The 24,537-nt window shown below is 45.5% G+C and overlaps 2 protein-coding genes across 3 annotated transcripts in view; one reads left to right on the top strand and one right to left on the bottom strand.

Moving 5' to 3' along the window:
- Positions 1–9,995, top strand: part of SAMD11 (sterile alpha motif domain containing 11) — a 183,533-nt gene extending 173,538 nt beyond the window's left edge. The window contains 2 exon segments of the mRNA XM_033921680.1: positions 3,796–3,906; positions 8,838–9,995. Coding sequence (XP_033777571.1) covers positions 3,796–3,906; positions 8,838–9,065 — 339 coding nt within the window. The 3' untranslated portion in view covers positions 9,066–9,995.
- NOC2L (NOC2 like nucleolar associated transcriptional repressor) overlaps positions 9,976–24,537 on the bottom strand; it is a 101,968-nt gene continuing 87,406 nt past the window's right edge. For both annotated transcript variants that reach the window (XM_033921678.1, XM_033921679.1), the window contains exons 18-19: positions 12,120–12,263; positions 9,976–10,451 (exon numbers count right to left, since the gene is read on the bottom strand). In XM_033921678.1, coding sequence (XP_033777569.1) covers positions 10,303–10,451; positions 12,120–12,263 — 293 coding nt within the window. In that variant the 3' untranslated portion in view covers positions 9,976–10,302. The remainder of the gene's footprint in view (positions 10,452–12,119; positions 12,264–24,537) is intronic.

The raw sequence follows: 24,537 nt of genomic DNA, 5'->3' as shown, positions 1-24,537 counted from the left end.
ACTCCTAAGTCTCTTTCCTGGGAGGTCTGTCCAAGTGTCGCCCCGGACATCCTGTATTCGTGCATGAGATTTTGTTACCGACATGTATCACTTTGCAATTATCCACGTTGTATCTCATTTGCCATGTCGCTGCCCATTTCTCAAGCTTGATTATGTGGATTTGGGGCAGACTGGGGGCATTCCTCTCTATTATGTGCGTAATTATAGAATAAGAGGCTTCTGCGCTTAACTTTAAGTGTGAGGTTTTGTACCACACTTCCACTGGTGCACATGGTCACGCTTAAGGTTAGACACAGCTTGCGGGCATAAGTTTTATTCTATAATAAGCGCCGGGCTACGTGACGACCAAACTTCCTCCATTTGTGCCGAACAGGTCCCTCCGCTGCCAGGATGAGATATGCCTCAAAACATCCCCTGGTCGTGTCCTTCAACGGTAAATGGCCAAACAACATTCCTACTCCCACTTCATATCGAGCCACAGGAATCTACTGTCTCCCCCCCCCCCCAGATCAGATCCCTTGAAGGACTCTTCAACTTTAGGAAAGCAATAAAAACATAGCTCTTCACCTAACTCCCCTGCCCATGACCGCTGCTTCATGATCTGGGCTTGCTTCTTGTATTCTTCCTTAGAGTAACAAATCCTGCGAAGCTGCAGGAATTGACTAATGGGTAAGCTATCCTTGAGTTTATCTGGATGGAAACTATGATATCTTAATATGCTATTCCAATCAGTGAGTTTACGGTAAATAGTGGTTAACAATTTTCCTTGAGATTTAAAAATTCGTAAATCCAAAAACGATATCTCATTCTGATTAACTGTGATTGAAAAGTGTATGTTGATGTCGAGTTGATTGAGCCACTCAATAAATGCATTCAGTCTGTCAATCCCGGCAGTCCAAATACAAAAGATGTCGTCAAGATAGCGCTTCCAAAGTACAATATGTTGAAACCACTGGGAATGATATAAAAACCTTTCTTCCAATCTTGCCATGTATAATGTCACTAGGGCAGGGGCTAAAGAAGCGCCCATGGCTATACCATGAGTTTGCTGGTAAAAAGACCTCATTGCACCAAAAATAGCTCCTAGTCAATACTAAAGTGGCAAGTTCCATCAGAAATGATGCTGGTATCCTTTGACAATAGGTTTGTTGATGGAATATGGATTTTAATAGAACCAAAGTTCCTTCAGTTGGAATCATAGTATAAAGAGCCTTGACATCTAATGTTATCAACAACCAATCAGTTTAAACATTATCTACTTCTTCTAATAGTTTAATCATATGAGTACTATCTTTAACGTGAGACTTTACTTTCAATATTTCCTGTTGAAGAAATAGATCCAGAAATTTAGACAAGCACCGAATTTTTCATTGATAAAATAGGCCGTCCAGGGGGGCACGTAAATCTTTATGAATTTTGGGTAAAAATTAGATTCTTGGAGTGCTGTGAAATGAGGGGCGCAAAAAAGCTGCTTCTTTTGTGGTAATTATTTTAGCCTTAAAGGCTCGAGAGACTATCTGTGAAATTTCAACTTTATGAGAATTGACCGGATCCTCATCCAGCCGCCTATAAAATTGAGGATCATTAACTTGTCTCTCTGCCTGACGTGATTGAACTACAATCGTGCCCCCTTTATCAGCTCTGGAAATAACTACCGAATCCTTTCTTCTTAACTCTTTCAAATAAATTCTTAATGCTTGAGATATATTGTCTATTGTATTCCGTCTAGTGCTTTCAAGCTCTTCCACATCGTGAAGCACTAGATCCAGAAACATACTCAGATTCGGGTGTATAGGTAACGGGGGCACCAGCCTGATTTTCTGGATATTAAAGATTGATCCTCCCCTGGTGTCAAATTCAAGAAATATACTTTCATGTGTAATAGGCGCAAGAGTCTAAATATGGCCAAACGGGTTTCAAACGCATCATAGGGAACAGTTGGAACAAATCCCAAGCCTAACTCCAATAGGTTTTGCTGATTTACTCTGAGTAATTCACCTGAGATATTAAATATGGTTGAAGATTCCTCTGCTGGGATCTGGTTTGAGGCCCTTGGTAGCCCGGAGCTTGGAATCCCACTCTCCTGCCTCTGTTGCTTCGATATCTCCCGAAGGCCCTGTTGGCCATTTGGAAAAAAAAGTCTGTCCTGTCACATTACGTGTAGAATATCCACTTCTATATGAGGACCCTGAGCTGTTGCTACCTGCCGATGTTGAGTTGGTAGACCCCTGATCATCCGGGTCATTTTGTTTAGTCATAGGGGGGCTATTTGTTTTAAATAACCACAAGTATACCTTGTTATTTGCATAATCTTTTTTATCCCTCTTGTATTTTTTTTATCTTGGTTTGTTTGATTTTATTCCTATAGGTTTCAAGGGTAGATAATTGTTCCCCATCCTGTTTAGTGAACTCGGCATCAGCTATTTCCGAATTTTTAATTGTCTGCAACAGTTGTTCAATACTCGTCTTGAGCTCATTTTCTAATTTGGATGTCTGTTCAATAATTAGCAATATCAGATCTATACTGCATTTATTTAAAATTGCGCACCATTTATCTTTAAAATCTTGGTCATAAATGAATAATGTTGGTGCTTTCTGGATGCGCAAAAGTTGTAACATATTGAGCCAGAGTATTTACATGCAGCTCAGCTCTAATTAATCTCTGATGAAGTGTCTCCAATTCTGACCAAGATGGGGCAGATGTATTACCTTGAATACCTTTATAAAACAGACACACTGTCTTCCCTGCTTAACACCCTCTTATAATGTTGCATTCATTATGTGGTACTTGGGCAACATATGTGAAATTGCCATGCTAGTAACATGATCTGACTTTGTATCACAGGGCTCCTTGTTTGCTTGCCACTCTACTTAATGCAGTTGCCATTACTGTAGGCAAGTCCCCTTTGTCCTGATGACTGCTGAATCTTTTTCCCATCAGACCAGTGAGTCACTACTGCCTTAGATTGGAAGGCTGTATTTTTGAAGAAAAAAATGCAATAGTTTTTATTAACAGTTAACTTAAGAAGCGCAGTGTGTTTCAGACTGTTATAAACTGCCCTGAAATATTTTAACCCTTAGTCTGGGCAGGGGCTGATGGAAATTGAACCAAATATAGAGAACAACTAGTCAAGATCACTGCAATCAATCACAATTTAGCAATTAAATATTTATTTCTGGTGGAATAGCAAAGCCTAGGCTGAGGAGAGTGGGATGTGGGGTGGAGTGAAGTTTCCAAGGCCAAACTCATCCCCTTCCCCTGTTTCCTTAAGGCAAACAAGGTGGCATTACTTCCAAGCACAGAAGGAAAGAGTGTTGTACACTTCTTCCTCCGTATCCATGGTTTCTGTATGTGCCCCCCAAAATTATATCATCCTTAATGTTCTTTTTCCTTTTACTGTACCAATAAAAAAGTGTATTGCTTACCATTCACTCTGAAAATCGCTGCTTCCATACTTTCTCCCACAAATTCGCTGCTTCCATGCTTCCCAGTGTGCACTGAGAAAAACGCTGCTTACCAGCATCCATAGAGAGAAAGGCTTCTTTCCAGCATGCCTGCCCTGAAATCGCTAGTTGCCTGCCCAGAAATCGCTGTAGAAAATTTATTCACGGTTCCAATAATAAAAACAGAAGGCTTTTTCTAAAAACCGCAAATAACATTAAAAAAGTTATTCGCGTTTTTTTCTGTATTCGCGCCTACTATGGTCCGCCCGCATCCCCCGCGAATACGGAGGAAGAAGTGTAAATCAATGGGGCAGGGTGGAGATTAACCCTCTCTTGTACTTTATTTTACAGGTATTCCGAGAGCACGCTATTGATGGGGAGACACTGCCCCTCCTTACTGAAGAACACCTATTGACAACCATGGGGCTGAAATTAGGACCAGCACTCAAGATCAGAGCACAGGTAGAACTGAGAGTACTGGATGTGTTATAAACGCCAAGAAAAAAAAGTGTGTTGGGGGGGGGGGGGGGTGGAGACAAAGATAATTTTTTACTATAATGACAATAATATTTTTAGAATGAATGAAGAGTTGAAGAGGGGAGGAGTTAGCCTAGTGGCTAGAGCCGCTGCCTCAACAGCTGGAGGTTGTGGGTTCAATCCAAGCCCTGCCACTTGTGACTTTGGGCAATTCACCTAACCCTCCCTTGCCCCAGATACCACAGTTGGATTGGGAACCTAAACTAAACTAAAACTTGAATTTATAGACCAGGTCATCTTCATATGATAAAGTTCGATTCGGTTTACAATAAATTTAAAAAAAAAAAGAAGAAAAACTTACAATTTTGAGAATAGCCAAATTTTTACAAAAGAATTGACGCAAACCTAGTTCTCTTAATCTTAGGGGAATATCATTCCATATCTCTGTTAGTATGAATGAATAAGATTTCCCTAGTTTGCCAGTAGCGACAATACCTTTAAGCGATGGAAAAGAAAGTTTAAGTTTTTGCATAGTCCTTACCAGACCTAGGGCTCCTTTTACAAAGGTGCGCTAGCATTTTTAGCGCACGTGCGCCACATTTTAGCATGCGCTATTCCGTGTGTTAAGGCCCTAATGCACCTTCATAAAAGGAGCCCCTAATCTTTGAGAATTCCAGGAAGGTGGTACAAGTCAAGATCATATGCCAGATTCTTAAAAGTTAGAATCTGTTGGGTCAAATAGGGAAAGTAACTCAAGAGTACCGGATTATTATTCAGTGAATTTGTAAACTACTTTGGGTGAATTTCTTCATGAAAAGGTATTAATGTAATAATAATATTGTAGGTCTATTACAAAAATTAAGCATATGTTCTTTTAAAAATATCTTCATATTACAAAAGCACCCAAAAATTGCTCAATAATAGCATGTCACTAATGAGCACATTTTTGGGTGCTTTTATAATCTGAACATGATTTTTTAAATATATTTACTTCAATGTATGTTGTAACTGTTTGATTCCTTTATTCTATACAGTGGAACCTTGGTTTGCGAGCATAATTCGTTCCAGAAGCATGCTCGTAAACAAAAGAGCTCGTATATCAAAGTGAGTTTCTCCATAGAAAGTAAAGGAAACTCGCTCAATTCATTCCACATCCCCAAAAGGCACCCCCCAAGGCCACTGGTGCGCTTCCAAACCCCCCCCACCCGAGAAATGGCATTGCCCCCCCTGTCCAAACCTTTACCATGCTCGGGCACCGGCACACAGCACAACCCACAGGATATGCCGGTGCCCAAAGAGCCTGCCGCTGATTCTGCTGGGCCTTGAGCATCTGTGCATGCTCAAGGCCTTCTGGCTCCTGGTCCCGCTCTCTCCAAGATTCTCATTAGAATCTTGGAAAGAGCGGAAGCCAGAAGGCCTTGAGCATGCACAGATGCTCAAGGCCCAGCAGAATCAGCGTCCTGTGGGTTGCTGCTGCATGTCGGTGCCCGATCGTGGTAAGAGTTTGGGTGGGGGTGGAGGCGATGCCGGTTCTCAGGGGAGGGGGCTCGCAAATCGTGTCAACGCTCAGTTTGCGAGGCAAGATTTGCAAGAGTGTTTTGCTCATCTTGCAAAACACTCGCAAACCAAGGTTTGACTGTATATAGAAAATATTAAAGTATACAGTTTGTGCAGATAGATATTACCTGTGAAAGCATGGCTGTGCATGTTTTCCTGACTCACATGTCACAGGTGGATTATATTAAACTGGAAGGTGATTTTTATTGCTTTCCCTGCAGCCCTTACAGTTTATGAGATGTGAAATAAAAAGATTCTCTGGGCAACTGTTTCCTGTGGATAAGTTTGGTGGGAAATAACAGTGTGGTGCTGGTGGTGGATTAGGTGGTTAAAAGTGGCTCAGAGATATACCTTCTCATCAGAGATAATCCTGCTCCGGCTTTTGGAGAACAGTCATTAAAGCCACAGTGGGCTGACTGAAGACTGTTGACCTTCACTGGGGGGGGGGGGGGGGGGGGGGGGGTCAAATTTCATGCAGCCTTGTATTTGCACCCTATGAAGGTCTTCCCAAAGGCACGTTTAGGTTTGTGGTAGGGGGATAAATCAGAGATTACATTTTCAAACCTACAATGCTCTACTTCTAAGGGATGCAGAAAAGGCAGGTGTAAAAATCTCTCCTGGCACTTTCTACCAAGCCAGTAATCAAAGCAGAACTTTACAATGATTTAGCTTTGATTGTTGGTGCAAATCCTGTAGCTAAGAAGTACCAGTCGCATGTTCTCCAGTGCAAGGGGGGAGGCTAGTTTAATTATTGCCTCATGCCTAGACTGAAGCTGTTGTGTTAAGGTGTTATAGCAATGCCCCTGGCTGTTGACCCGTTTTCTTCTGGTTGGCAGCATAAGGCCCGTGTTTAATGTGTAAATGGAAAACATCTGGGCAGCTGTGCTTGTGTATGTGTCCTTGAGCTTAGGGAGTGCGGGGGAAGAGAGTAACGAGCATGCAGTGACAGGCCAGAGAATGACAGACCAGTCATCGTTTGCTGGAACAGGGGCTTAAGGCTGTGGAAATAATGGGCAAATTAATTACTTTTAAAAAATCATTTATGGGAGAGGCTCCACGATGCACATGTGCGGCCACACAGAGCACACCTTTGGCCACACACAATTGATCTGATTTACTTGAAATACCGCTTAGCACAAGCGAGGTATTAAAAAACAGTTGAGCGAGGCTGCTCTGTCCCCATCTGTGCCAGTGTCATGAGCAAATTGAAAACACGCAGGGCGGCATTTCCTCCTGATTCTTGTGATAAGCTAAATTAGTATACATGAAGTACTGGCTATGAGTTCTCAACATATTTGTGGTGCAGGTGTGGATAGGGAGGAATAGGGGAAGGACTGGCACAAGTCCGAACTGCTGAACTGATTAGGTAGGAGGGGCAAATGGGATCTGAGGAGGGATTTATTCAGAGAGAAGAGAAGCAAGGTGACGATGCTGGGGCCAAAACTGGGAAAAGGAAAAAGAACAAGAAAAAGGGGGAAGGCGACCAGGGCAAATGAGACAAAAGGACAGATGCTGGGTACCAGGTAGACTAGGCAGGGCCCACCCTAACAGTAGGTCCTTGGTCTTTACTCCCAGTCCTCAGGAGTTGTCGATGGGCCATATTTTCATGATACCCCTAATGGATATACACGAGATATTTGCAAACCTATTTCCTCCACTGTAAGCAAATCTATCATGCATATTCACCAGGTCCTCGAGGACTGGGCTTAATGATTATTGTACTAAATGAATTTAGGCAGTTGCTTAGGGTAGTGTTTCTCAACCTCTCCTGGAGGCCCATCCAGCTGCTTGGGTTTTCAGGATAAGCACAATGAATAGGCATGAATTACATCTGCATATATTGGAGATGCCTAGATGTTTTTATTCACGGTATATTAAATAAAGGCGAAATGTTAAATCGCCCATGCATCTTCACTTTGATAATCCTGAAAATCCCATTGGCTGCGTGTGGCTCTAGAACAGTGTCCTAGGGATGCTAGACTCAGCTAGCTGAATCAGCACGATTGGCAGGGTTTTCCATACCCCCTGGGCTGATGTGAGAATGGGCTAGGTCAAGTGGGGGACAGGAACCTGGCCATCGGCCCACGTATATTCAAAATGTGTGCAGCATAGGGCCGTCTCATGACTACAGGTTTTGAGCTTGCTTTGGGTGCTAACCTTAGAGTGGAGGAAACAAGTTAGTGCTGGGCCTGGTGGTGTCAGCTCAAAAGTGCGCTGGGACAAAGGCGCGCGCAGACAATTGAGCGCAGTGCGGAGGCGTGCGCCGCAGAAAATTACAGTTTTTACGGCTCCGACGGGGGGCGTGGGGAACCCCCCCCCACTTAAGAGAGACTGCGCCGTGTTGTGGGGGGTTGTAACCCCCCACATTTTACTGAAAACTTCACTTTTTCCCTGTTTTTAGGGAAAAAGTTAAGTTTACAGTAAAATGTGGAGGGTTACAACCCCCCACAACGCCGGCGCCATCTCTATTAAGTAAACTGGGGGGGAGGGGGGCTCCCCAACAAAACCCCCCGTTGGAGCCCCTAAAAACTGTAATTTTCTTTGGCGCTCGCCTCCGTCTTGCGCTCAGTTGTCGGCGCGCGCCTTTGTCTTTCGCGGGGTTGTCTATGAACCGGGACTGGTTCCAAGGCTGGTAACCCTCAGGTGCCCAGTACCTTTGCACCAGCCCTGGGAAAAGGATGCTGGATTAAGAGATAGGAGCAGATACAGGGGAAGGAAGAAGGTGAATGCTGGGGAAAGAGGGAAATTGAGAGGCATTGGTAAGGAAGGTAAAGAAGATGGAAGATAAAGAAATAGAAAGGCAGGAAAGAGGAAAGAACTGAGTTGTGGGGGGGCTCAGGAGAATAGAAGGTAATGAAAAGGTGAAAGAGGGAGGAAATAAACCTTTGGTCTCTAATCATGCTGCAGCAGTGCTCATGGGGAAAGGGAGGTATGAGTCCACCCCCAATCATTGCCATTCAAATTGAGGAAGGCACTGAATTACCCTTTCAACATATGTGAAAATCAAATGGCAGTTTAAATGGCAGGCTTTAAAAAAAAAAAAAAAATAGGTACAGCCTATTACATTTGATCTGCACTAGTCTACTAGTAAACTCACCACTGGGCAGACTCAAAAGTAAATCACAATATTTGTATCTGGAATGAGTCAAGTACACAAGAGCAAAAACTTGGATGCTCTGATGTTTTGTCCTTTTAATTAATTCATTATCTAGTATCTTCAGATCTGCTGGCTTAGTTTGAATACTGAAGGACTTAGGTTCAGAGTCTGAGCCCAGTCTGCACCCGCATAAAAGAGAAGGGCCCAGTTCACGTCTAGCAGCTAACCCAGGGATTGTCTGGCTGTTTTTCTTTTCTTCCAGGTTGCCAGGAGACTAGGCAGAGTGCTGTATATGGCAAGCTTCCCTATGGCCTTCCCTCTGCGACCTCCAGAGAGGGACAGTGAGCTGTGCCCCTCCTCCACAGGTAGTATGGCCTCTCCCTACAGCACCAGCTTAAATCCTGCCAGCCGTTTATCACCTAAACAGGAGAATGGTAGCCCTTCATTTATGACAGGAGTGAGTGGAGACCCTATGAAGCCTTCATCCTAACCCAGAAGGACCTTCTGCTTATGCCAGCGCTACTGCCCCTCCAGAGAACCAGTGCTTGGAACAAAAAGAAGGGGGCAATGTGTTAGTCACATCTTTTTAAAAGAGGACTGTGAAGAGGAGAAAAATAAATTCCAAAGCTTTAAGGAAACATCGCAAGGATGAGAAACCAGAAAAAAAAATAAAAATCAATATACAGCTTTGCCAAAAATGAACTGTGATACACAGAAGCAAAGTGAACAGATATTAAGGAAAGTTTTTCTTCTACTTGTTTGCCTTGGGTTTGGGGTATCTCCCTCAGAAACTGGTACAGCCACCACCCTGGAGTCCCCAGCCATGCTAAAGATGGTACATACCCCCTTTACTCCTGGGGTCTATGCATCGCAAGTATCTTATAACATACCAAAGAGACAAAAACAGGCACAAGGCCATCACCTGTTCCAGCTACAGCCCAGGTGTCCTTTATTCACCTCTTCTGTGAGTTCACGGTTGCTGCTCAAAAGGGGGTTCATGGGTGTACCACTCCCATCACCAGGCCAGGCTCGATTGGCCTTCAGTCCCGTCAATGAGCCAGGGCTCCTGGCTGCTGCTTCTCTGAGGGTCCTCTTGTTAGGCTTTTTAAAAAGTGTGCGTGTGTAGGGAGGTCTCATTTTCATAGGAGACTTAAAACCACAGAAAGGCCTCAGTCAAGAGGTGGACATAGTTGTACAGCTGGCCTCCCCCATGAAGCAAGAGACACTAGCAGGTGATGGCTGTCTCAAGTTTACTACTGTGAATGGATCTTAACTCCTGCAGAAGCCTCTAGAGACTGATCAGTCCATATGGTACTTCTCTCTCTTTGGTTCATATGTTGCACGTGCTAGTTTATTTTCTTTACAAAAAAAAAAGAAAGAAAAACAAAAAGCTAGCTTGGTGGTACTTAGCTTCTCTTTATATTGTTTTAAAAAAAGTTATCTCATTGTAACATCACCTAAAATGCTTTACAGCAGTGACTTTAAATAATAAAAACAAAAAAAACCCAACAAACTGTCCCAGGCATTATCATCATGTCAGCTCAGCAGTTTAGTCACTGGCTAGTTTTAGGGAGGGGGGGGGGTAGGCTTCCAGGGCTTGGCACACAGGCTAAATCTTGTGAACCTAAAGGGGTCTCCAAGTGCCTCCACTTCCACACAAGACCTCCATTTCTAAACCCTGCAGTTCACACAGTCAGCCTGATGCGATTCCATGAAAATGAAAGTCTTTACTCATCATCTGAGAACTCCAGCTCCTCCACAATGTCTGGTTCACCTGCTGTAAGCTCCTGCAGGGCTGCAGGGCAGAGGGGCTGGGTTTTCACCTTTTCCTGCCCCAGCTTCGCTGCAGGAGAATCCGCCTTCTGCTGCTGGGCTCCTGTGGGTGGGAAAGCAAATATAAATTCTGCTTTATCAGGAAGGAACAAGTCAGCGAGGGCCGCTCATCACTAATTAATCACAGCACTTGCTAATTTACTGTCACTGCTGCAGCTTGGCGATAGTGAGAGCAGAGGAACAGTGGGGACTCGGAGCAGCTGTGTACCTCCTCCAGCAATGCAGCAGAGCTAGTCACTAGCAATTAAAAACAGAAGCCTGCTGCCTGAAACAGGCAGGTACAGCACTGCCCCTCCTCCTCCTCGAAGAGAGAGTAATTCACCAGTCAAAAAACAAAAAAACCTCGTGAAAGGTTGATTTCTCTTCTCTACTGCATCAAATATTTAGCCATTGTAAAACAGAGGGTTTTCCTTTAGGTTAGTCTGTAACAGGTTAGCAGTACTGGGGAGCTGGATACAAGTCATCTGCTTGCACAGCAGTGCTAGCTGTACATCTAGACCAGTGTTTCTCAACCTGCGGTATGTGTACCTCAGGGGCTATGTGGGCCACCTGTTGGGGGTACATAGGCTGGCCACCGCCTGGGATCTCTCCCTGCCTGCCACCGCTGCTGTCGCAGATTCCTCCCTGCCCCACCCCCAAAGCCAACCCCTGCTACCCGACACGCTCCATTTCCCCCCTTCTCTATGCTGCCGCAACAGGTACAGGCCAGATGCGTGCAGCAATTGCACGCAGCCAGCCCACAAGCCTTCCCCTGATGTCAATTCTGACGTCGGAGGGAAGGTTCCAGACCAGTCCTGAATATAAATGATAATTAACATTTTCTCTGCGTACACTGTACTTTATGTTTTTTTAATTTTGTGGTTACCTCTATGTATTAAGATTATATTGTGTGTATATGAAAAATGGATGGAATAAATTGCATTACAATTAGTACTATTATTATGGGGGGGTAGAGTCAGGGACGGAGTTTGGGCAGGTCTGGGGAGGAGCTTGGGCAGGGGTACTCAGTTGGTATTTGTTAGGCTTAGGGGGTACGTGGCTTGAAAAGGTTGAGAAACACTGATCTAGACCACAGTTGAGGTCACAGACCTGGATTACCAAGTCTTCCAAGCTGGTGAGCCTAAGCCCATGCAGAGAATCAGTGGTGCACTAATACCTGCAAGAGGAATGTCCAGGTTGTTTCCCCACCTGGGAGCAGAAATGCACTTTAAATATGGTCCCTCACCCCAGTTGGGGGAAGGGGGCGGGAGATGGATATCACTAGATTTAATTTGATGTCATTTATAGCTCTGTATTGCTGCCAGCAGAACCTACATGGGCTCCCATGCTAATACGAACAATCACAGGGGTAGGCAATTCCAGTCCTGGAGAGCCACAGGCAGGTCAGGTTTTCAGGATATCCACAATGAACATGTATGAGATGGATTTACATGCACTGCCTCCTTGAGATGCAAATCTATCTCATGCATATTGATTGTGACTATCCTGAAAACCTGACCTGCCTGTGGTTCTCGACGACCGGAATTGCCTACCCCTGGGATATGGGAAGAATTTGGGATTAAGCCTCCGTAGACTCCCTGGGTTTCCTAAGATATTTCTGTAGTGCCTGAGCTTTTTGAACTCACTTTGCCCTGAGTGTAGGCAGGCACATACTCCGAATGTCCCAATGGACACGCATATTTCAACCCATCGTCCGTGTGGTGAAACTTACCATCTGAATCACTTCCATCTGTGAAATGATCCTCACTGTCCTCTATCTCATACTCCCCTTCCTCAGTACTGCTCATATCTGACAGGTCATCCATGTTGTCCTCATCCTCCTCTGACCTCCCGTGCTTCCTTCCTTTTGATTTCCCTGTTTAAAAATAAATAGGGGGAAATACTGCATTACAGAGCCATGCCCTTGCCTAAATCAAAGTGCCAGATTTACTGTGACTAGTGAAACATATCATGTACAATTCCGCACCACAATCACAGGAGGAAGAGGGAGAAAGGGTAGAGAAGGGACACAACTAGCAAATGACTTTAGATAAGGCTATTTCTGTCATTTTTGAACAAGCTACATGGGCACATTTTTTTCAAGGCTTGACCTACAGAAGTTGAAGCAAATAACCAAGCCAAGGACTGTGGGGGTAACTTTCAAACTCATCAGCTAATGCAGGGATCTCAAAGTCCCTCCTTGAGGGCTGCAATCCAGTCGGGTTTTCAGGATTTCCACAGTGAATATGCATTGAAAGCAGTGCATGCACATAGATCTCATGCATGGTCATTGGGGAAATCCTGAAAACCCGACTGGATTGCGGCCCTCAAGGAGGGACTTTGAGACCCCTGATCTAATGAAAAAGAAACCAGGGACTCTGCTTAACCAGCCAGTGGTGATCATATGAAACAAAATCGCCAGAGAGGGGTAATAGTTCAGTACTCCCTCACGGGGGTTCCATTCCAGAAACCCCCACGAATTAAAAAAAAACAAACCAAAAGGCAGGGGAGGCCAGCAAATCAACCCACAGCAGGAGTCCCCAAATCCAATCCCTCCACTTCTCTGTACTGTTATTTGTTATAAATAAACAATTACAAAAAAATAAAAAGGCAGGAGAGGGCAGATAGAGCGCTGGTGGGTGAAGAAAATCACTCGCAGTCTGCTCCGACCGCCTCCTCCTGTAGTAAAGTCGGGCTACACCAATCAGGAGCTGCTTTGACATGCAGCTCCTGATTGGTGTAGCCCGACTTTACTACAGGAAGAGGCGGATGGAGCAGACTGTGAATGAGCGAGTCTGTGAACCGCGAATTCGCGGGGGAACACAGTACACATTTGTAAACCGTGCTGTTGCTAAACCAAAGAGCAGTCGAAAATTTCAATGAACAAATACATGCTCCTCCAAAACGTAAGCAGCCATGTGGCTCCAAAACCACTTAGACAAAATTTGATGTGAGGTAAATAATTGGACAGAAATATAAAAAGCTACACAAAGTATGGCACATCACATTTGCATACACCTACTGTACAGTACACACTTTGGATCGCCACACCCAACCTATCTTCTTGCCACTTTGGGAGGAAGGATGGAGGGCTCATGTACCATGCAAAGGAAATTATACTCACAGACTACGATTTTTTACACTTCCCATTATTTTGCTAGTGCAGGAAGGTAATACACTGCAGGGTATCGCACTACATACTGTAACTAGGAGAAACAGGGAGCAGACTGGTGGGCAGTCTGCATCCGTGCCCGTGCCCTACAGCAATCCAGAAAACCCATCTGGAGCCAGCTTCAGACCACAGCTGATCTACTCTCACTATCCCAGGACGCTCCAGAGAATTATGACAGATTTTGCATTGAGAGAGAGCCAGGAAGGAAGGAAAGATACGCTAGCCATTTATACTTCAACTAGTCTTTAAGCCCGTTACATTAACGGGTGCTAGAATATATGTGTGTGTGTCTCTCTATTTCTTTCTCTCTCTCTCCTTAGCCGCTTGCTTTCTTTCTGTCTTTCTTTTTCCTTGGCTGTCCATCACCACCCCTTGCCTGCTCCCCCTGTCCATTCTCCCTTCCTTTTACCTCCCCTATGTCCACCACCACCCCTTCACAGCTCTCCTTATACAGCAGCAGCCCTTCTCCCTTTGTTTTACCTCCCTCCTGTCCATCAGCACCTTCCTTCTCCCCCTGTCCAACATTAGGCCTCCGTTCCTTTTTCTTCACCCCCCCTGTCCATCAGCACCTATTTCCTTCTCCCCCTGTCCAGCAGTAGGCGTCCCTTCCTTTTTCTCCCCCCCCTCCTCCTTCTTATCCCTATGATACACTTACCTTGCTCTGCCTCTGATCAGAGGCTCCCAACAGCTGCCTAGTTGCACCCATTGGAAAAGTTCCCTCTGCGGCATCCCGCACCCCTCCTGACGCGACTCCTGCTGTCTTTCTTTCTGTCTGTCTCTGTTCCTGGCCCCCTTTGTCTGTTTGTCTTTCTGTATATCTCCCTGCCCCTTCTTTCTGTCTCCCTTCCTCCCTCTGTCTGTCTGTCCAAAGCAGCATTCCTTCCCCCTCCATTTCCCTCCCCCCACACCAGTTCCCTGTGCACCTTCCCCTGTGTCTTTCTTCTTGTAGCGTTTCCTCTACCCCCTTTCCCTTCCCACAGTCGCGACTACAAACGCGGGCCCGAGTCCTTTGCCGCCCCCCCCTTCCCTTCCCTTACTGCGGGTCCGACTGGCGATTTAAGCAGCGTGTCAGCAGTCTTCACACGCTGCTTTGGGTCCTTCTACTGCCCTGATTTACTCTGGCACGTCCGGAGCAAATCAGGGCAGTAGAAAGGCCCGAATCAGCGTGTGAAGACTGCTGACACGCTGTTTAAATCGCCAGTCGGGCCCGCGGTAAGGGAAGAGGGGGGCGGCAAATGACTCGGTTCCCGGGCAGCGGAAAGTTGTAGGGCTCCTCGGTGGGGGCGCTGAGTGGCCGTGAACCCTCTCCTCCCAGACCCTCCCCCCTCCGAGGAACGGAGATCGGCGGCTACAGCCGCTGGCTTCGGCATCTTCTATCCACTGCGGCCAACCCTAGCGGAAACAGGAAGTAGTCAGAGAGGGCGGGCCGCAGTGGACAGAAGACAGCAAAGCCAGCGTTAGCGCAGTGTAGTGCTTTTCTCTTTATTTTTAAAAGCGGGTGAGCCAGCGAGAAGGAGGAGGTGGTGGTTTTGGCAGTGAGGAACAGAGATCGTTGGTGGCGCGAGATGGAGAGCAGGTGACGTAAAACCCGCGCATGCGCACTCGTGTTTCCGCGACGGGATCAGGGAACACGATTTTTTTTAGTGCGCATGCGCGGCCTATCATTTTATTATATTAGATATACAGCTCTCATACATTCCCTTACTCCCATTTAGCCTCACTGTGCCCAGCTCCCCTCGACCCCTTCTTTGCCCACCCCCACTATATACCCACACACCATGCCACCTTGTTTCCCCATCATGCACAGATCCTGGTCCACCAGCATCACACCTCCACCCCCATGGCGCCATCAGTTTCTCTCTCTCTCTCATTGCTCTTCACCTACCGTGGCTCCCCTCCTACCGCTCTACCGCTAAAGGACAAACATGTTAAATTTCAAACCTAAAACGGAGAGGCAAGCACTTGTAAGTCACAAACGACGACAAGTGTTAAGGTGACAAGAAAACAGACCACTTTCCCTTTGGTGGGGAGTCATGGTACACGGGCTCGTCGTGCCACTGGGGCTTGCATCTATGAAGCTGAAAGCTATGCCATCGGTAGTTTCAGCAGAGATGTCAGACTGACAATGCACCACCCATCTGGGCAGCAGCAGACGGGCAGTGTTGGAGGATCACGTTTGATACGGCGACGGCGACAACATTGAATTTATACTGCGCAGAAGAAAGGCCCAGCATTCTTCTTCCGTATTCTGCCCCAAAAACTTGATGATATTATCAAGTTGCTAGGATTCGAACCCGATTGACGGCACCTAACAACAACAGATAATGTAAAGTGCTAACGGTAGCACCACTTTATTCATGTATTCCACAGATCAGGCTGTTTTATTGGTGCTGCTGAATATTGCAGCAGTGACCACATCACCGCTTCTATACAAGTTAGCTCTGCGCTATATGTAAACGTTACCTGCACAGCAGCTAAATTTCACCACCATACGTAAATCTTTACTGCCCGTCACTGATGACCCTGGTACTGGCCTGTCTCTAAGAAATAAGTCCCTTTGGTTCCACATTACCGCCTTGAACCGCAAGGTAACGGCGGAATAGAAATCACTAATGTAATTACTGCTGCTTGTAGCCACGAACACTAAAGCTTCATGGACCCAATGAAATGAGCAGAGCTCCAAAGCTAGTTGCAAATGGATTTTTCGGTCTAGTAACAAAATCTATCCTCTTTGTTAACTTTTATTGCTACATAGCCAAATGGATCAAAGCCTTTGAAAACTAACTGGGCTAACAAGCTAAATTTAGCCCCTCCATCCCATTAGAAAGCTAAATTCAACTTGCCAAATTTTAGGTGGGTTGGAAGGAGAAAGGTAGGTGGCTAGGGACAGTTTTAAGACTTGCCACCTTATCTGGGGGCTGAGGTTCAAAACAAATGACGGCGCTAAAAGAGAGTTAGTAATGGGTTACTGCACACATTATTGTGCGTTAAATGCTCTTAACGGTTTCAGCGTGGGCACTAATCTATAAGTGTGCCACAGACCACATTGAAAGGCAGTCTATAGGTACCCCAAAGCAATGGTCAAAATAGTTTTCCAAGTGCATTTAACATGGGAAACTACAATATTTGCCAGATTCAGGGCAGTGTTAGAAAGGTTGGCCGAGAGAAAGTGTATAGTGGCACCTTTTCACTCACTCCAGCCCAACCACCCTGCCCCTATGGGCTTCCCCCATCCAAAACAGATAAAGGCCAAATGGCCCATCTAGTCTGCCCATCTGCAATAACCATTATCTCTTTCTCTCTCTGAGAGATCCCACGTGCCTATCCCAGGCCCTCTTGAATTCAACCACCTCTTCCGGGAGACTGTTCCATGCATCTACCACCCTTTCTGTAAAAAAGTATTTCCTCAGATTACTCCAGAGCCTATCACCTCTTAACTTCATCCTATGCCCTCTCATTGTAGAGTTTCCTTTCAAATGAAAGAGACTCGACTCATGCGCATTTACATCACATAGGTATTTAAACATCTCTATCATATCACATCATAGAGGATGTAAATTCAAAAGACATCATCAACATCTCCTCTCACACCAGGCGGCATTATGGAGTAAAGATCTAGAACAATTGCTTACGTCTACTACTTATGTGGAATTTAGGAAACGCCTACAACATATCTGTTCCTAAAGTACTCAGGCAACTAGCCTCATCCCACAATAACTGATCCCTAGAGTTGTTAATCACTAGTTTCTAACTTTGCTAATTCCACTCAACTTGTAGCATCTTTCAATCAATGTTAACCGGCAGAACATTGCTAAATCCATTCAAACTGTAACATCTTCTAATTATTGTAAACCGCATAGAACTTCACGGTCCTGCGATATATAAACTGTTATATTATTATTATTATCTCCCCTCTCCCGCCTTTCGTCCAAAGTATACAAATTGAGATCTTTAAGTCTATCCGCATATGCCTTATCACGAAGACCACATACCATTTTAGTAGCCTTCCTCTGGACCGACTCCATTTTGAAGGTGCGGCCTCCAGAATTGTACACAATGCCCCCCCCCCCCCCAGCATTGGCCTGAACCCACCTTCTCTCCCAAAACATAAGAAAAATGCCCTAGTCTTCTGGTGGGAACCCCCAGCCAGGACCCCCCCCCCCCAAGTTATCCCTGGTGGCTCCACCCTCCATACCCTAATACCTCCTAAGTTGGAACCAGGAAAAATGCTAACTCGCTCCTGCTTCTCCGTACTTGACGGGGTGCCTTGTTATGGGTAGGTATCTGGGTCTTGCTGCATCCAAGTAAGTGCAACTGATATTTCAGCCAATGTGCTATGGCTTTCTTCAGGGTATTCAAATTTGTGATCAACAGACTTTTCTGCTTCAATTTCACATGTTTCTGAGAAAACTACCTACCTCAAAGTCCAAGCAATCAGATTTCTGAACCCACTATATAAAGACAAACTGCAGATCTTACAGTATACCCAACAGGATGGCTGAAACATCAGCTCTGCTTACTCAGACAAGGCAAGACCCGACCTACCACAGCAATTACCCAGGGAGGATACTTATAATTCCTTTTTACACCTATAAACATTCCTTATACTAGTGACATTGCAGCATAGAAAACTGGCCTCCATGTACTTTATAGCCACATTAAGAGGAGGTGCTCCCTTGGGCATGATGAAGATGGGAAATACTATGTCAGTAGTTTTCACCAATTTTTTATATTGGTGCCACTTTGGATCTATCTAAGCTGAAGGACAGCTGCCAAATACCTTCCAATGTGTGGCCACGACATTGCTAACTGGCAAATGTCAATGGCATCCATCCCCATCAGCCTACCTTCAAACGTTTCTGTGGGGGGTATTCTCAAAGAAGTGAGCATTTCCAAATATATCCAAGTTGTCTATTGAGAAAGATTTAGTGGCGCTAGAAAAGGTTCAAAGAAGAGCAACCAAGATGGTAAAGGGGATGGAACTCCTCTCATATAAGAAAGACTAAAACGGTTGGAAAAGAGATGGCTGAGGGGAGATATGATTGAAGTCTACAAAATCCTGAGTGGAGTAGAACGGGTACAAGTGGATTGATTTTTCACTCTGTCAAAAATTACAAAGACTATGTTTCTATGACTAGGGACACTCAATGAAGTTATATGGAAATACTTTTCAAACCAATAGGAGGATGTGGTAAGAGGGGATAGCATAGCTGGCTTTAAGAAAGGTTTGGACAAGTTCCTGGAGGAAAAGTCCATAGTCGTTACTGAGAAAGACATGGGGAAGCCACTGCTTGCCCTTTATCGGTAGCATGGAATATTGCTACTCCTTGGGTTTTGGCTAGGTACTAGTGACCTGGATTGGCCACCCTGAGAACGGGCTACTGGGCTTGATGGATCATTGGTCTGACCCAGTAAGGCTATTCTTATGTTCTTATGAGAAATGCTTTGTCTTGAAGCCTGTGGCTCTTTCCCCATCCAATTCCCCCTTTCTGCGACAAGCTTATGTAGAGAGGTGGTGAGGGCCACTCCTGTGGCCGCCCCTGGACCTTGCATTGAAGAACACTGCACTATATACACTTCAGCATTTTACAAGCAGAAAATGCTTGTGTACTCTAGCAACATATTTATCCATTTATTGGGATTTATTAATCACCTTCATGAAGACATTTAGACAGGTCATGACCTGTTTGGGCCGCCGCGGGAGCGGACTGCTGGGCGTGATGGACCTATGGTCTGACCCGGTGGAGGCACTGCTTATGTTCTTATGACATACACCCATGTACAAATTGTCATGCAATAAAGTTTTCTGAAGCAGAAAGTGAGAACAGTTCATCTCATCTGTTTTCTGGTTTTGAAAGGCCATGTGCACTTCTCTCTCTCTCCTCTGGCAGCTTAGGTACATTTTTATAAGGCTATCCTTCCTCGGAATACTATGTGTGCCTCTCTGTAAGGCTGTCTCTCTTTCCCTGGGAGTTGCGTGCACCTCACCCCAAGAGATAGCATGCACTTTTTTGTAAGGCCTTTTTCCAGTGTAATAGGGATGATATGCTGAGCTATAGGGTTGTCCATCTGTGCTCATGAGAATACTGCAGAAGATGTCAATCACAACGTTTCAGCTCCTCCTCCTTCTCCACGTTGGCTGCTGCCCCCTTCTGCAGGTGAGCAAGAAGGTGTCTTCCTGATCTGCTCCAGTTATTTCTTTATTTCGAAGTACCCTTTTCGTTTTGGGTTTTTTATTTATTTTTTTTTTTTTGCTTTATTCACGTTTGGAGAGTAGCAGACGTTTAGTTTGCAGCTGGCAGGTGTATACTTCAGGGACCTGTAGAGCCAGTCTGCTGAAGATTTGTGGAGCTCAGGGTTCCAGGCCCTCAGCACTTGCTCGTTCCTTGACTTGGTCAGGAGCTTGAGTTTATGTTTATTAAAAGTTTTAACTGCACTTTGATTTATGAACAGCATGGTGTTAGGCATCAAGTGTCCTTTGGGGTGCTCATGGTACCAGCTGCAGCTTCGTTTCTCTCTCCCCACTTTTTTTTTTTTTTTACTCCCATCAGTCACAGCCTGGGGCAATTGAGCATCAGTCCCACTATGGTCTGACTAGCAGCCCGAAGAGCTCGGCATCTGACTGTGGTGGCTTGAGGCAGAGAATCCCTCCAGATCCAGCTACACTTAGATGGTCCCGTTGGTGGGGATGAAACATCGTTGGTGGGGTTGAAACACCTTCTGGAGCCCTGGGACAGTGGCCCTGCGCACCCTAAGGGGGTAGAGGCTTTGCAGCATCTATTTCATTCTAAGGGGCAAAGAGAATTGCCCTCTTAGGCCTATATCCCAGAGTTTATTAATCTCTTTGGGCAGGCTTATGCACTAGGCAGAATTCTGCTGGTCAGGTCCACTGGCGAGTGGACCAGCATGCAGGCTCCTAGAGCGCTTCTTCCCAACAGCGGAGCCTATTCTGGACTCAGATGGTCCATCAGACATGAACTCGTAGGACGAGGGGTCGGATTTAATCCCTTTACTGTCCCAAAGTGAGGCTTTCCTAATGGGAGTAGCCTCCCATCTAGAGGACCAGGAGATGGTATGACCAGGGGCAGGAACCTTCTGTTCGCAGAGGACTTTTTAAGTCCTCTGCTGGAGCTCATTACTGAGTACCTTCGAGAACTGAAGACAGACCCTCTGTAAACCCTGTCCTCCCAGTGTTCTCTTCTGAGCAGGGTCCAGGCTCAACCTATGTCTTTTCCGTGACACCCGGACATGAGGATCCTAGTAGTAGAGCCCTGGGAGACCCCCAAAGGCTTCCTGAGGGTGGCTAAAACCATGGCTAAACTGTATCCCATGGATCAAGAATTCCAGCAAATGTTTGCTATGCCATCTGTAATATCTGTGCAGAAGCTCATGTAAACCACTTTGAATTGACTTACCTAGTTATTAGTAGCGGTATAGAAGCTTTCAATAAACAAAGGTGGATTCCCTTGTAGCCCAGGTGACCAAATGCATTTCTCTACCACGTGGTTTTCAAAGGATGTGCAGGACTGCAGAGTGGATATGTTCCTCTGGAGGCAGTTTAAGGCCTCCTGGGAGGCTGCAGGCTCCTCTCTCTGTAAGCCCCCAGGAGGCTATGTGCACCTCTTGTAAAGTTATGATCCTGATTCTGTGCCATAGTGAAGGTGTGACCTCTCTGTAAAGCTTTATAAGACTCTGATGTGAATACCTAAATATTTATATACAAAGCAGGGAGTTGAAAATGCATGAAAAAGAAAAGATCTGATATAAGTCAGCAATGTGGAGAATGAAAAGGGATAGAACAGTCCCTCTGGCCCTATTGCTTTGTTTCACCGAGGGTGGGAAGCTGACAGCCACCTCCAGGGACCTCAGGGCTTGTTGTTGGAGGGAGGGAAAGGTCTTTGAGGATCAGACGCACAGAAAAAGGGAGTTGGGGGATGAGGAAGAAAGCAGATCTGTTAAAGCCGGATCAGCAGGAGGAAGGCTTGGGGCACAGAGACCTTTCCAAGCTGCCTGTTTTGAATTACAAATCCCTGCAGGGGTCCTGAGGTAAAAAGAGAGTGTACTTCCTCCAAAGTCTGCAGCTCACACAGCTATGCCAAAGAGGAAACCCAAGGACTTGTGGGCACAGAGGTCTGAAGCCCAAGAGCCCAAAACCTCCAGAGATATTCCAGTTCTCTACAGCAATCAGAAATACTGCCACGTGGGCACCCTCCAACTCTAGAGAGGCCAATTATAGGACAGGTTCTAAAATCTGAAAAAAAAAAAAAGTAAGTAATAAAGCTTGAATGAACATCTAATTCAGCAGTGGTTCAATGCTAGCACCAAGACAGAGAATACACTGAATTCCCAGCTATCACTCTGACCTCCATCCCCCATGAGCCAGAGAGCCCCTGTGCCCTCCAGAATTGCACTTTGAACCTGAAATGCTTTGCTGATTTGCACAATTATCTCCAAGCTGACTTCAAGAGAAACAGAACAAGGCACAAAATTCTCCAGTTAACTTTGGAGGTGCACGGTTACACACTAACCGGTTACTTCTACAAACATGAACTTTTTGGTTATCTACCTTGAGCTGTGGTAAGTGTGGGTGACCATTGTCAAAACAACAAAAGTAAAATCTATCTCATAAAGGGGGAAAAAGGTGGGTAAGTTGAGTTGAATGTATTTTGCATTTTGAAAGAATGGCATACTGCACAGAGAACAACAAGACGTAAGAAGACTTGAGGCGGTCCAGAGGAGAGCGACGAAAATGATAGGAGGCTTGCGCCAGAAGACGTATGAGGAGAGACTGGAAGCCCTGAATATGTATACCCTAGAGGAAAGGAGAGACAGGGGAGATATGATTCAGACGTTCAAATACTTAAAGGGTATTAACGTAGAACAAAATCTTTTCCAGAGAAAGGAAAATGGTAAAACCAGAGGACATAATTTGAGGTTGAGGGGTGGTAGATTCAGGGGCAATGTTAGGAAATTCTACTTTACGGAGAGGGTGGTGGATGCCTGGAATGCGCTCCCGAGAGAGGTGGTGGAGAGTAAAACTGTGACTGAGTTCAAAGAAGCGTGGGATGAACACAGAAGATTTAGAATCAGAAAATAATATTAAAGATTGAACTAGGCCAGTTACTGGGCAGACTTGTACGGTCTGCGTCTATGTATGGCCGTTTGGAGGAGGATGGGCAGGGGAGGGCTTCAATGGCTGGGAGGGTGTAGATGGGCTGGAGTAAGTCTTAACAGAGATTTCGGCAGTTGGAACCCAAGCACAGTACTGGGTAAAGCTTTGGATTCTCGCCCAGAAATAGCTAAGAAGAAAGAAAAAAAAAATTTAAATTGAATCAGGTTGGGCAGACTGGATGGACCATTCGGGTCTTTATCTGCCGTCATCTACTATGTTACTATGTATTAATTAAGTTATTTGCTGTTTACATGGGGCTGTGCGGTTTGGTATTGGGGGAGGGGGGAGAGAATTTTCATAAAAGATCTCTGTACTAGGTTTGATGTTATTCCCCCAGATTTCATATAGGGTGCCCAGATATGCGCGCACAATTTAATTGCCAACAAGCAATTACTGAAGTTAACTGACATTCATTAAAATCTGCATACTATTTTGTAAGGCATGGCGCTAATTCTATTAGTGCATTAATCAAAAGGGCCCCTGGCCATAGACATATCAGGGACATCTAACAAATTGTTTGTGTGCTGCGATATGGCCCCAATGCTCTTTACTTAGACATCAGCATTTAAACCAGGATTCAGAAGGTGTAAGTCTGGAACCTAAAGTTGGTGACAGGTCAAAAGCGCACGAGGACAAAGGCGCGCCGACAACCGAGCGCAGACAACTGAGCGCAGGGCTTAATCGTGCCGAAGAAAAACCATATTTTAAAGGGCTCTGATGGGGTGTGGGGGGGAGCCCCCCCCACTCTACTTAATAGGGATCGCTCTGCCTCACGCTGCCATGTTGGGGGGGGTGTAACCCCCCACATTATACTGAAAACTTAACTTTTTCCTTAAAAAACAGGGAAAAAGTTAAGTTTCCAGTATAATGAAGGGGGGTTACAAACCCCCCACAACGCCAGCGCGATCTCTATTAAGTAAAATGGGGGGGTTCCCCACCAACACCCCCTGTCGGAGCCCTTTAAAATACAGTTTTTCTTCGGCGCGATTAAGTCCTGCGCTCAGTTGTCTGCGCTCGGTTGTCGGCGCGCCTTTCTCCTCGCGCGCTTTAGACTATGAACCCCTAAAGTTAGATGTGAGCATCGTCACTAAGTGTGATTCTATAAAGGGTGCACAACCTATACAGAATTGCACTTAGGGATGATTTTTTTTTTCAGCATCCAGTTTGAGTGCCACTGACTGAATCTGGTCTGGGGGGGGGGGGAAAACCCCCAACATTTTGACATTAAGTCAGTTGTCAGAATTGCTTGTCAAACTGTGCTTTCAGTAACACAAATTTAAACAAATAAACTTTCAAAGTGACAGTCTTCATGCAGGAAAAGGAGCCTAGCCTGCCAGAGCCTGTCCTAAGAGTGCTGAAAGGAGTCTGCTACCAACTGTAAATATGAAGAAACTTGATTGTCAATCTCACATGTCTTAAAACCCCTGCACTCATTTTCTGTACCAACCCATTCCACAGGTTGCGATATTGTTAAGTGGACCAAAAGAGAACGTGTTCTAGATGTGAAGTATCGAGATTTCACAGGTTCCACTAGAAAGGTATTGCAACAGCCTATCTAGCGGTTCCTTTAAAGATAGTAGGGCTTACAAAGAAGCCTGCTTTCTCCAGGGCAGATACACTTCCCCCTCCCCATTCGCAGTTTCGGCAATCGTGATTTCGCATATTCGCGATTTTTGGGGGGAGGGGGAAAAAAGAAAAAACACAAAAACTTTAAGTCTTCCCCCCGGCATCCCGGCCTTACCTGGTGGTCTAGCAGGCTTTCGGGGCTACGCTCCTGCCCCGAAAGCCCGCTAGACCACCAGGTAA

Source organism: Geotrypetes seraphini, chromosome 15 (assembly GCF_902459505.1).
Source record: "Geotrypetes seraphini chromosome 15, aGeoSer1.1, whole genome shotgun sequence".
NCBI classification, from domain to species: Eukaryota; Metazoa; Chordata; class Amphibia; order Gymnophiona; family Dermophiidae; genus Geotrypetes; species Geotrypetes seraphini.
The sequence above is the reverse complement of the archived record's forward strand: the minus strand, read 5'-3'. Positions and strand labels throughout refer to the sequence as shown.